This window comes from Pezoporus occidentalis, unplaced genomic scaffold (genome assembly GCF_034315485.1).
Source record: "Pezoporus occidentalis ecotype Australia unplaced genomic scaffold, CSIRO_AGI_Poc_V1 ctg32, whole genome shotgun sequence".
Lineage (NCBI taxonomy): Eukaryota > Metazoa > Chordata > Aves > Psittaciformes > Psittacidae > Pezoporus > Pezoporus occidentalis.
In genome coordinates this window covers 3,254,056-3,268,081 of record NW_026915158.1, presented here as the reverse complement: position 1 = coordinate 3,268,081, position 14,026 = coordinate 3,254,056, and the positions used below count along the sequence as shown (strand labels likewise).

Here is a 14,026-nt window from a genome sequence, read left to right as displayed (position 1 = left end):
GCCCCGGACAGCCGCCGCCGCTCTTATAGCGGGGAGGCGGCCCCTCTCCTCGGCGCCCCGGGGCCGGTGGCGGCGGGGCCTCTGGTGTCGCGGCCAGGGGCGGGCCTCCCGGGCAGTCCTGCCCCGGGGGAAAGGGCGGGGAAGGGGGGCACCGCGCAGGGCCAGGCCGGGCCCCTCGGGGAACTTTCCGCGTGGTGCTGCAAGGACGGCGGAGGGAGCGGGCGCTTCCAGGTGAGGTCCAGCTTCACCCTCCAAAAGCTGCAGGGAGGAAGAAAGAGAGAGGAGATTTCTCCCCGCAGTGGACAAGTTTCTTCTCTCTCCGGAGGCCTGGTCTGTGTGTGCCTTCTCCATGCTTGGCTTACGCGTCTGCTGAGCCTTGGCCCCGGCTCCCAGCACCGCGCATCGTCCTCCACAGATCCTGCAGCATTTCCAGGAATCCAGGACCTTCCACGTGTCATGTCGTGCCCTCTTTTGCTCCTCTTGCTGTATAGCTTCAATTACTTCCAAAGCGAGGAGACAAACAGATGGCTAGCACCAAAATTTCCACGTGCAATTCTCCATTGCACCTGCCTGTGTTCATGCCGCTGTGGCTCCCAGTCACAAAGCAGTGTGTTTTCTAAATGCCAGCTTTCCTCTTTAGCATCCCAACAGGTTGCCTTTTGACTTGAATTCGGTCATCGCCACAAGGATCTGTGATACAAGAGCGACTTTGGTCTCACTGCTCCATGTCTTGTGTCTTCTGGCAACCCAGGGGGCACCAAGCTGGCTCACCACCATATGCCCCTGAACCAGGATCAACACGGCTGCTCCAAACCCCCTTTTCCCCACCCAGACTTTTGTTTCCAGCTGGCACTTCATTCCACTGCACACCAGGCAGTCCCCTCAGAGCTTCTGTTACAGGTCTTACTTGTTCCTTACCAGACACATTCCTATTAGCAATTATCGCCTGCCAAGCATTTTTGCTGGGTTACCTTTATTCACACAGCAGGTGTTCAAAGCCCAGGCTTCATTTGGTCATGGCTTTTTTTTCTTTTAGTGGTATATTTGGAAAGTGTATGGGCTACCTGGCCTTACCAACATGTTTTTCATGCAGGCTTACCTCAGTGGACTACTACACCACTGTACTACATTAACCAAGCAGTTAGGCTTTTATTGTGTCAGGTTTGCGTAGTGTTGCTTCAGTGCTTCACACTGAACTTCCTCCTTCTGTCCCCACTGTTGTGTTGTACAACAAACAGCAGGATTTCATCCTGGACCCAAGGCAAGCAAATTATTAGTGACTGCCATCACAGAAAACAGACATCCAGAGAAAAAGTGCTACAGTTCTCTTTCTTTCATACATTTTTCAATAAGGGAAGAGGATCCAGACGTTAACTAAAAAAAAAACCCAGAATGTATCCTGAGAATTCATGAAGTACAGCAAAGTACAACTACCAATTCTTACAAAGCTCAGCCACATTTGCGGTTCTCCCCTTGTCCTTGCACACTACAAGGCCATTTGCATTTGGGACATGTGGTCAGTGAAACAGCTTACTGAATTCAGCAAGCAGGAGATACTCGCACTCTCAACCCACCTGGCGCCAATCTCTCTGCTCCTTGCTGACTTAGGCATTTGCTAGCATGGTTTGGAGGCATCAAAACAAGCTGTGGGATGGCACACACCTTGGGAGAAAATTAACAGCTTCTGCAAGCGCTGGGTTACAACACAAACTCTGGTCTCCTTCCAAAGTACCAAGTATTTTGAACTTGTATCTCCAGTTACACAGGGCAGTACTCCTGCTTTGTCTTTTCTGTAACAGTTAATCCAGGCTTGCTGGAAGGTAGAGCAGGGAGGAATTCATGGCAGGGTGCCTTCACAGAGAGCATCAGCTGAGGTCTTCTGCCAGTACAAGCTCAATATGGGAGAGAGGAGCACAGACAAGATAGTTGTGGAAAGTGGTGTTGCCATGTGGCTTCCCCACCAGGAATTTCCCTCCCTTGCATCGCAGCCACAATGTCTATTCTGTGGCCTCTAAATCTGAGTAACAAGGAGCACACACAGCACAAAGGAAGTGGCTGGTGGCTCAGCATTTATTCCACATGGTAGGGTACACTGCACACTTTCTCCTGTTTTGTGAGAGCAGGGAAAGGGGAATCTTACTATGGCAGCCATGAGGAGCAGTAAGAGTAGACCTACGCTGCAGGAGGTCCTGTAAGGTGAAGTCACAGCCCTTACCCAGCCTGCAGGCTCCCAGAGCCTGCTGCAAGCCATTACCCTTCTCTCTAGTCAGGAAATTTTGACCAGTTCTGGAGAGTAGCCCAGTGTGCCACAAAGCAGGGAAAATTCCCTCCCCCCTCCCCCCAATAAGGACTGCAGGCAAGAATGGGTGCTGGGTGATTTCAGGGGTTATAAAAATAAACCGGGACTTGTTTATGCTGGTTCCTGGAAGGTTGCAGTTGTTCTTTTCTCCTTTTATAAATCTGATCCTCTTGTTTCTTCATCTTTAGAGCCCTCTTTGTCTTTTTTCTTTCACCTTTAGCCTTCTTGTTGTACTCCTATGTTAGTCCTCCTCCCTGTCTAAAGATGGGAGGGCTGTAGGCCTTATCCATGCCTGGTACAAAGTGCAATTGCCATATATCAGATGTTTCTATCTTAAAGACCCAGCACCTCACCAAGGGGCTCTGTCAGGCCTCCTCCGCAGCTGAGCAAAGTGCAGCAGATAATACTGCATTTGGGAGGATGGAGAGAACACACCAAATCAAAAAACCCCAACACCAAGCGAGAGCGGAGAGAAATAAAAGATCAGTCACTGCAATCAGTTGGCTGGAAAGCAGGAGTTGGCACTGCCACACACTTGTTTTCAGCTAAGTACAGTTCTTGGAACTCACTTGTGTGTCCAGCTCAAGCTTTTATTTGTTAGGAAGCAACAAGTAGGTGCAGGAGAGATCAAACCACTGGGATGCTACAACTGTTTACTAGTCTGGATGATCACAGTCCTGTATTTAAATACTCATGCATTTGCCAAAGTATTCCTGCTCTGTAAATGTCCTCTCTGGAGTGCGTTAAACAGCAGACTTGCGCCCACTGATTAATTTATGTGTTACATCAAGGCTAACACCCACTGCTGTCACACTGTCACAGAAGTTAATGCAGCATGGATTAAGAATTTCAGCCAGGCAATCTTTTCTAAAAAGGACTGCACCAAATTACCATGGAGTCATATTGAAGCATTTAGCCTTTAAAAGTGCAGTTTCTCTCACAGAACCAGCAACAGTTGTCTCTACTTATTGCAGTTTATTACACAGTCTTCTTTGAGCTTCATTTCTTACACAGTGGCCACGAAAAAGCGTATCACACCCCAGAATACAGTACTATAAGCAAACATATTGCCTTTCCCAGTGCAGCCAGCTTCTCAAGTGTTTCACAAACACCCCTCACACCACCACGCATGCACCTCCAACTTTGTTGTCACTGGAGCACTCACAAGTGCTAGTTCCTGCCACCTTAAACTGTCCCAGAAAGATTCTCTGCTCTGCGGGCTGAGGAATCTTTTCTAAGAAGAAAGACGGCAAATCCCATTCTCGCTGTACATCACCAGGAGCAGCTGGGGAGCAGGGCGCTTCAGAAAGCCTTCTTCAGTGGAGCACGGCCAAGGCATTTTTCATTAATGCCTTACTTTTCTGGTCTTCATAATCCACGTGACCTGCATTTCCATTTTGCTTGCCTCAGGATAAAAAAAGAGCATTGATATGTGCTACAGCAGCTGCAAAATTACAGCCACAGCGAAGGCTGTGCAAGGGAGCCAGCATCTTTCATTCGAGGAGGTAATTTAGCAATAGTGCTTTCAGGGTTTGCACTTTTCAGGCACACCAGACCTTCTTCAGGCCCAAATCAGAAGCAAACTTCAGGTTTGGGGTGACTGCTCTGAGCTTAATTTAGCATTTCAACCAGTTTGAGAGAAGCCTGTTTTCTGTATCAGCCATTCGTACGAAGTATAAACTCCAACTTGCTTATGGATATCTGCATCACCTGGCACATTCAGCTTTTGGCCTCTGTGCTTCCTTAAGCCAGGAGAGATGGCTGGCTTGTTGTAGAAGGAATAATCTGAAGGGAGAGGGTGAGGCAGTGCCCCTACTCCACTGTAGAGGAGATAACATAACAACGGCTGAGCCATCACTTCTAGGGAGGGGAAGTGCTTTGGTCAGGCTCCATTCAACCAATGTAAATGAAGCCTAAAATGCCAGTTATGCCAGGGCAGAGGTTCCCAAACTACTGAGCTAAGATAAGCTTCTGAGATAAGAGGGATGGAACTCCAAAGGAATGCAGCCAGACACTGATTTCAGATGAAGGGGATGGGCTAGTTTAATGATTTCCTCCCCTCTCTGGTACCTCATTCCCTCACTAGGGCTTGCACTTCCAAAAAGGTATAACCAGAGCCATTTTCTCAAATGGCATGTCATACATTTTAATTTTAGAGGTATCACTCCAGTAGCAGCACCTATACTTGGATTCCTTGTGGTTGCTGAGACCACAGAAAATAAGAAGAGTGACAAATCTTGACATCAGTCACAACCTCAAGGACTTTTGGATGACCAGAAGATTTCTTGAAGGCATCTTCCTTTCTACAGTGCTGTTGTGCTAGGTTTTAAATTCTTCATCAGGACACTGGCCCACCAATTTGGCTAGCAGAACATCTCTGGAGCTATTACAGAACTCAAATAAGTCAAAATACACCTTGTGTCCCTGCCTTGCCCAGTGTTTTTCCCTGAAGTGAGGGCAGAGGGGGCAGGCACCTGTGGAAAAAAAAACAAAACAGAAACCAGGAAAAATGTCTTGAGAAGGGCTAGGCCAAAAGAAACCATTAAGATGTCATTCCAGAGCCTACTGCAAGATCTAAAACAATGTCTCAGATAAGGCAGCCTAGGTGAGGCTAGCTGGTGATAGCCAGCTTTAGGGCTGTTGAGAAAGCAATGGGAAGGCTGGGAAGGTCAGCCCAGCCTGAAACAAACAAACAAAAAAAAAAGAGTCCCAGAGAAAAGGCAGGGCAAGGTGGAACCATGAGGTTGTCCCAGCCAAAAGAAGCCTACTAGAGAAAGATTATCTGGAAGCTGCACACACAGAGGCAGGGAAAATCCTATCTGAGGCTGCTTCTCCTTACACAATGAGGTAGTCATACAAACTCATCCAAGCTGTCTGCCCAGGGTTGACTTGAGGAACAGAAACAGGCATGCACAGCTGCTATTTTCAAGCAACTTACCCAACTGCTATGTAAGATTTTGCTTCAGAAAGCTGTGCTTGCAGTCACTTTAATCCACTTGTGTCACATCTCTCTGGAAGAGTCCAGCAGTTGTGCTGGAAGAGTCCACCAGATGAGCTGATGTGGTTTGGAGCGGAGCCTGGGAGCAGTTACTCCAGGCTCCCAGGTCTCTACAAGAGGAATACATCCCAGGAGGGGCAAAATTCTGTTCAGCCATGAAGCTGGCATGGAGGAAGAGTCAGAGCAGCAGCAGCAGGGCATCTCTCATGAAACCAGAGCCCAGAAATCTGAGTCTTCACTTCCTCCTGAAGAAGTCACACTGAGGCACTCCATTGTTCTACATCTCTGCCCTTCCCCAGGATTATTCCCTTCCATGCCAAGCTCTCAGGTTGTGCAAGCAGCTTCCTTTTGCTCATTAATTCACATCAAAAGCATGTCTTCCTAATAGATGTGTCAGTTCCGTGCAGTACTACATCTTCCCGAGTACTGGGAGCATCAAAACTCACAATGATCAAAATGACAGGTTGTGCTGGGTTATCTCTGCAGCTCACAGAGGCAGGCTTTGAACACCGAGTCTCTCCCAGGTACCAGATGCACATCACGTGTCTGCAGTACAGCCCGTGTGTCTGGGCTTAGTCAGCACTGAGGTACCACATCAAAATCAGGTGAAGGTTTCAAGCTTATATTTAGTAGTTAAACATCTGTAATTTTTCCTTCTATGGTTTGTGATTCATGGTGCGAAGAAAACATTCTACAAGTGATATATGCAAGTTATAGCTGAGGAACATCTCTTTGGACAGAGATGTAAATGTGGAAGTGAGGGTGCTGGGAATCACCGCACAGCCCCTGTGAGAGCTTGGCTCAAGTTACTGTCAACAACTAACCACACTTTCTTGTTTGTAAAGACTCTACAAACCAATAGCAGCCATTTCCAAAATAATGAGGATACCAGTTTCCTTCTTTGGCCCTGTCTTTCCCACATCACAGCCACAAGCAGACTGTACTTGCAAATGGAATGGGAGGCTGCCAGTCAGAAAGTCACAAAAAGAAGTCCAGTGCAGGAATCTGCTGCAAGGATGCCTTTAGCAAGGAAAGAGAAATCCTGGTCCTGAAAAACAGCTGACTATCCAACATTCACTGCTTCTTCCTAGTGCTGTTTTTTCCCTTTCTTCTATATGCACCTTTAGTGCATTTCCCCTTTTTTGGTCTCCTGTTTTCTTTGCAGCCAAGGGACTTTTTGCTCTATTTCACCCAACCCACTCCCAGTTCCACTCCCACCTGCCTGGGGCCACTGCTCAGCCACTGACCCACCACAGGCAGGAAGGTCACTGCTGCTTCCAACATATGCGCTGCAGATCCCTCATCCCTCTTGAACACTGCAAGCTACCAAGCCAGCCAGAGCAGGAGGGATGCAACTGGATCGGTTGTGCAGCCACAACCTGCTCCTTTCTCTCCATCTTCCTCCTTGGTTTTGCCACCTTCCCCACCCAGGCAACAGGGAGCAGCTCCTCTCTGCCAGCAAGGTATAGCACAGCACCGGCCTGTGGGAACAAGGGGAACTACAGCTGAAGGCCATGGAGAACCAGCATAAACCATCAAACCAGGAACTTGCTTGCATGGATTTGTCTGCAGCACGCATGAGACAAAAGCTGACTGTTAGGTATTTCTGCATGCATGTGAGCATTCAAGAACAAGGACGAGACAGCTGGCCTGGCTATGGCTCTTCCTCTGCAACTTAATTTGTCCAACCAGGGAAATACAGTCATACCACAGCATAAGAAAATAGAGTGAGGCCAGGGCAGCAAACGGTCTGTTACATTTGCTCAGCTAGGCAGAAACAAATGCCAGGCTTGGGCTATTTGCTATCCACAGCAAATTAGTGGTTCAGTGACTTTTTCTGGGAGGCTGAAGGGGAAAGGTTTTCTTTGATACTTAACTTGTTACAAGTATTGCCAGCTCTGCAGAAATACTTTACTCCTGCTGGACATAGAACTGCACTGGGACTGATGAGTTTAACAACCTGCCAGACACAAGGGGTGAAGCCCTAAATAAATCACAACAAATGAAAATACTGTTAGCAGTTTCATAATTTAATGAAAAAGTACTTGTAAAAAGGGGACATCTGAAAAAGACCGAGTCCATCTTGGAAAATTGAATATATATATATTTATATATATAAAACAAAATGCAAAAACACAAAAAAAAATTGACAAATAAGGTTAAGAGGTAATACTTCAAACAGTTAGCCACCGAACACACAATAAAAACTAGCAAATGCACTTTGGGAACAATACTTGAGAACTACATAACCAAGGGCTCCTTCATATATCTATTAAAATCATGTAAAATTAGCAAAACCATTGCCCAGACTGGAAACAACTGAATTAATTACCCCAGAAGAGCAGAAATGCTGAGTTTTGCTGAAGCACCATTTTCCCTCCCCTCTGTCATACGCTGCCAGTCACAAAATAAGAGGAACACTTTGCTGACCTCCTAGATCAGTGTTCCCAATACAAGCTTCATAAAATTTCATGACCAGTGAGAAAGGATTACTAATAAATATCGAAGGAGAACTAAGAGAATCAGAACTGGAATACAAATGAGCAACATTTGTTTACTTATTCTGAATGACCCATGGCTTAGAACACAAAGCATTTCCCATTAAAATAAAATATGTGGAAACCTAAAATGCTACTGCATATTTACACCAAAGAAATCGTTTTGAAGATACAGCTCTAGAAAGATCAATTACACAAATATACATAAAATCAAGAAGTGGAAAAAGAAATTATAAAAATTAAGATGCTTGCAAACAGAGCAGAACTGCCAAGTATGCTTTTCTTTCTTATTATTATTTCACAACCGAGAAGTCCTGCAGCCCCTGACCTGCTAGTTCTATTGCAACTAGGGAGATTTCAAAGTCTAAAACAAATCTGAAAGTGTCGTTGCCATTTCCCAAGCTAAAAGCAATAAATTAAGATGATGAAGAAAAGCAGGTTGTGGTTTGGATTCTGCATAGTCATCTTCATGCTGGGTGGGCAACACCTTTTGTTTCTACACAAAATAAAACCCTCAACAGAAAGGAGGTGGATGACGTGCCTTATACAACCTACGGCCTGTTTCAGCCAGCAGTGTGGGGACAGAGGATATGGCATATTTATGAAATGTACAGCATTTCAGAGAAAAACAGCACAGTTACTTTGCTGATTGACAGGACACCATCTGGAAAGCAAGAAGGTTGTATGCATTTGAACAAAAATTCCCTGACATTGAAACAAATGGAAAAAAATCCCTTCCCTTCTTGCTTCTCCAGTCCTGGCTGAAATTTAAGCGCTACTTAACAACTGCTAATTGTAAATGACAGACAAAACAGTGTTAGTTTGGGAAACAGCAACTGATCCAGAGGTTGAAAAGTAGTTTAGTAACAGGATAGATTTTCAGAACAAAAAAAAAGCTACTCCAAATGATGACTGGCTAAAATTTTACAGACCTCGATGCCAGAAGTAAGGCTCTTATGCCTGCATTCAGGCAACCAGGGTTGAAAATTTGAGCCTGCAAAAGAAGTACCAGGTACAAACACCTCTGGACATGAAATCTCAGTTTCAAGAGGAACCTGGCATCACCGGTGATTGCCTAAGAGTAAGTGTCAAATAGCATTTTTCTTTGAAGTAGTACATCTACTTTTGTAAACACTATCCACAAAATTAGCCATCTGTACTTGTTAGCTGGGTAAAATATTTACAAGTGCATCCCACAACAAGCAAGTATGTACAGAGATTAAAAAAATTGAAGTAATAGAAGTTGTATATTTACAAAGTAAGCAAATTATTGTGAAGAGAAACACAACCTTCAGCAAGAGCAAGGAACAGGGGCACGGCTAGAGGTCAGCGAGTTTGGCAGCACAAGCGACGCCTGCTTCCACCCTCCGCAAGGAGCCTGCACACACCACTGCAGCTCAAAGTCTCCTGCAGAACAGGATCATCACTTAGTAGTCACTTTGGGCCTGATCCAGCAGAGCACACTGGCATGCGCTCAGAGATCGGAGTAGAAACGTTCCCAGGGGGAAACCATCAGGACTTTTCACATGCTTAACTTCCCAACGCATCTGCATGTGCATTGCTGGATCAAAGCCTTACTGAACGTGCCACATGAATGCAGTTTCAGGGTCTCTGTCTGCACTTTTTTGCAACACATTAGAGCAATGCAAGGACTTCTTTAATACCTGTCCACTACCACGAGATGGACATAACACGAGCACACTGTCTGGCACATAAACCGGCAAGGGGGAAGCAGTTCCCTGGATTTACACGAAGAGTAACTGCTTTGTGCTCTCCCAGATGTTACCGTCTAATTAAAACACATCCACTTCCACATGACTTTGCAATAACAGAGTCAACCTTGCGGAGACTGCAAGCCAATTCACAGTTGAACAGAACTACTGATTTCTCTCCCCTTCCCCTATCCCCTGTCGCAAATCTTCCTAATGTAGGTCCTGGACTATTTTCTGGAACCTTTTGATGCTGAGCTTTGCACTGGTACACTGGAATACGTAAAGGCTGAGTTACCCCGTGGGGGCTTCTAATCACCTTTGTACGGAACTGTGAGAAATCATGTTCTTTTTGTTTCTATTGTGACAATCTCTTCCAAAGTCCTTACTTGGGCTTTCTCTCTCTGAGCTACCTCGTCTCAACCTCACTTGCTCTTTGTTTTCATCACTTTCTGCTTCAGAGTCACTCAGCTCTAAGTCAGGACAGTACCCATCGTTGTCCTGGTACGGAGCACCTTCCAGTGTCTGCTTGCTCCACAAACGGTCTTTTGTTGCAAGTCTTCTTGTTGGCTTGTCACAGCACCGGAGATCTTCTGTGGTCCTCACAAGGCTGTTGGTAGCCTCTTTGAAGGACCGACTAAAATGTTCTATGGTGGACTTTCTGAAACTGCTCTGGCTGGCCAAGTGAGCCGTGAGCACGGACTCTTGCTCATAGGGCGTCTGGCTGGAGCTGTCTCTCTGGCTCACATCTCCAGCCCTGCCCATCAGGCCATTGGACTTTGTTGCCAGCCTTGAGTTATCCTGCTGCACCCGCCCATTCCCAATGGAACCCTGTCCGTGCAAAGCAGCCTGGAGCGCTAAGGGCTTCCCGGACGGCTGGCCCCGGTGAAACTCCAGCATCTGTGTGGGGCCAGAATCCTTTGCCTCACCCCGAGGCTTTCCAATCCCTGCCAGCAACCCATTACTTCTGCTCTCATGTTGATACCTGGCATAAGATTTTGCTTTAATCTCAAATGATTCCTTTGACATCGGCACGCTCCGCTTGCCATAAACAGTGCTGTTGTTGTCAGGAGAAAGCGGTCTGTTGCCAGGCTTCAGCGAGTTATTTCTGCAATCTCCTAGTGCTGACTTGGGCATTTTTAACTTCAGTGTGATCCTGGGAGGTGGGTAGAACAGTGTATTCTCTAGTGCACTTGTCAGGGTATGGCCTACAGCAGAAAGACACAAGGGGAGAGAAGAAAAAAAAAGCTTTTTTTAGAAGAAAGTAATTGTTTTGTTATCTATAACAAGTCTTACAGTCCATTAGAAAGTCATTCAACAATAAGAAGCATTTGCAAGCAATTAGAATGAAATTATTTTAGGACATTAAAGAGAAGCTGGGATAATGAAAATTGTTCCAAATTATTCACCGTTTCAGAATTTAGGTAAGCATTTTAGCATTTCCATTAAAAACAACAGCATGCCATTTTTAAAGGGCTTTAAGCCAGTGAATCGAACCAGTTTTGAGATATGACTGAAGTAGTTCCAACAAAGCTATAAAAAAGGTTCATATTCAGTTTTGGATGGAGAAAAAACAATGCTTCAAACTGAGTTCCAGTTTGGACTTGGTTCAACTCTCTGCTTTGTATTATACAATTCTTTACACTTTAAAAGTCTTTTCACCCCACTATATTAGTCTTTATGATATTATATGCATACAGAACCCATTGCAGAGCAGCTATCAAGCTTGTCCAATAAGCATTACAAAAGCACTTGTATTAGAAAAGTCATAAAATAAATTTAGTAGACATTTCTAACGAAATCACAGAATCATAGAATGGTTTGGGTTGGAAAGGACGTTAGAGATTATCCAGTTCCAAATCCCCTGCCACAGGCAGGGACACTTTCTACTAGAACAGGCTGCTCAAAGCCCCGCCCGGCCTAGCCCTGAACACTGCCAGGGATGGGGCAGCCACAGCTTCTCTGGGCAACCCGTGCCAGTGTCTCACCAGCCTCATAGTGAAGAACTTCTTCCCTGTATCTAATCTAAATCTCTGCTCATTCAGTTTAAAGCCATTTCCCCTTGTCCTGTCACTGCATGCCCTTGTAAAAAGTCCCTCTTCAGATTTCTTGTAGACCTCTTTTAGGTACTGGGAGACTCTTCTAAGGTCTCCCTGGAGCCTTCTGTTCTCCAGGCCCAGAACTGTAAATGCAGTTACAGAAAACCAAAGTGCTTTAGAATACTGCTGCTTCACAAAGTTCCAGTCTGATCTAAAACAGTTTAAAAAACCCACCTTGTCAGTACTAATGAAACCTGTGTTTCAGAGGTAGAGAAAAAAAAACAAGCAAACAAAAAAACCTCAAAGACTTCACTCTTAACTCATTAAAACGTAATATGTACCCTGAAAGAATTAAAAAAAAGTAACTGCACTGTAATATATACTCTTCCTCTTTCCAAATGGTGTGCTCCTTATTTCAAAAGGGTCGCTATAAGAACAAAGGGCAGAGTGGGGTTTGGTACATCAGCATTCCTAACCAGTTACCATTCACTCTTAAAAAACAGAGAACTTAAACTCTTTTTGAAGGAAGGAGAGTAACTGCAGATGGCAATCTAAGAAATGCCTCTTTGCAGTGCTCATCAAGCATGTGAGGCAACAGGAGAACAGTGATTCCCATCAGTCATTCTTCTCTCTTGCCTGAAGGAACCAAGCGTGACAGCAAGCAAAAAGCCTTCTCAGCTGGAGGACCAAAGAGCAGGGCAGAGCTTGCTGTGGGGAAATAACCATAAACCAGAGGCCAAAGGAAGCAAAAACCTAGAGATCGCCACCAGGCTGTTTCTGCCATCTGGATGGCACAGTGATTGATAAGTAATAGGAATATAGCACAAACAGCCATAAAATCAAGAAATATTGAAGTACATATTTTAAGAAATTAGAGTCTTGTGTGTGTTGCTACTTTCACTGACTGCGTACGTGAACAAAGTTTTTAAAGGCAGATTTACAGTGTTAAAAACACTAAGCAGGAACGTAAAGAGAACACTTTTTTTAGTTTAAATACAGACAGAATGTGTAAAAATTTTACGTTTGTGTGATTACCTGCAGCAATTTCCTGATTAATGAGCTGGACTTGCAAATTGAAGACCTGTTCATGTACTTTACTGTGAGATAACTTCAGTTTCTCTCTCCTGCTTACCATGTAGCAGAGATTTCTTACCTACAGAGGAATAATAGGAGACTTAATAGGCAATTCAAAAATAAATCCCAACATAGTTATAGAAAGTGCATCAACAACAGAATTTAAACAACATTATGTGTAAATCCCTTGGCAAAGTTCTTGTGAATATTACTGAGCATATGTAACTAAGAATAAAAAAAATACCCTGGATTTTTTCTTTTTCATTGCCAATTTAATGAATGCCTTGAATATATTCAGCAAGACAGTAGAAGACGTTTTCATGTATAAGAACAGCAAGCAGAGTTCTAGTCAAAAGAAAAGTAAGCCATTTCTAAGACCTGCTTGTCTGCAACCTGCTTCCACTGTGTACAATGCTGGGGATGTTACTGCTGGCAATACTGGATTCTCCCAGAATTTCCCTGCAAAATGTTTCATAGAATGCTTTTTAACGGCTAAACTATGTTTTTTCTCCTAAAATTAAAAGAATACTCTGGCTTCTTGTGCAATACACACATTCTGGATAACCCATTTTGCAATTTAGTTTTTGACTCCATTGCAGGCTCACAAAGCTCAACAAGGCCAACCGCAAGGTCCTGCACCGGGGTCAGGGCAATACCCAGGATCAGTACTGGTTGGCAGAGGAAGGGATTGGAGAGGCCTGGATGAGAAGGACGTGAGAATTCTGGTGGCTGAAAAACAGGACATGACCTGGCAATGTGTGCATGGAGCCCAGAAAGCCAACTGTATCCTGGGCTGCATCAAGAGAAGAGTGACCAGCAGGCTGAGAGAGGTGATTCTCCTCCTCTACTCCACTCTGGTGAGATGTCACCTGCAGTACTGTGTTCAGCTTTGGGCCCCCAGCACAAGACAGACATGGAGACACTCATGTTGGAGTGAATCCAGGAGGGCCACAAGAAAGGTCAGTGCTGGAACCCCTCTGAAGAAAGGCTGAGAGTTTGGGTTACCAAGTCTGGAGAAGAGAAGGCTCCGCAGAGACCTTGCTGTCTCCATGGGACAATAAAGAAGCCTTTTGTTACATGAAAGGGAATTATAAGGAAAAGAGAAACCAGGGCATGTAGTGACAGGACAAAGGAGAATGGCTTTAAAGTGAAGGAGGGTAGGTTTAGATTAGATACAAGGAAGAAATTCTCCACTATGAAGGTGGTGAGGCACTGGAACAGGTTGCCCAGAGAAGCTGTGGCTGCCCCATCCCTGGCAGTGTTCAAGGCCAGGCTGAAAGGGGCTTTGAACAACCTCTTCTAGTGGAAAGTGTCCCTGCTGTGGCCAGGTGGTCAGACTAGATGATCTTTAAAGGTTATTTCCAGTCCAAACCATTGTGTGATTCTGTTTCACATAATTCTGCTTTCAC

General features: G+C 45.1%; 1 protein-coding gene across 6 annotated transcripts in view; it reads right to left on the bottom strand.

Moving 5' to 3' along the window:
- Positions 1-7,306: 7,306 nt before the first annotated feature.
- Positions 7,307-14,026, bottom strand: part of JADE3 (jade family PHD finger 3) — a 67,668-nt gene continuing 60,948 nt past the window's right edge. For all 6 annotated transcript variants that reach the window (XM_062628628.1, XM_062628629.1, XM_062628633.1 and 3 more), the window contains 2 exons: positions 12,579-12,696; positions 7,307-10,712 (listed from right to left, as the gene is read on the bottom strand). In XM_062628628.1, coding sequence (XP_062484612.1) covers positions 9,820-10,712; positions 12,579-12,696 — 1,011 coding nt within the window. In that variant the 3' untranslated portion in view covers positions 7,307-9,819. The remainder of the gene's footprint in view (positions 10,713-12,578; positions 12,697-14,026) is intronic.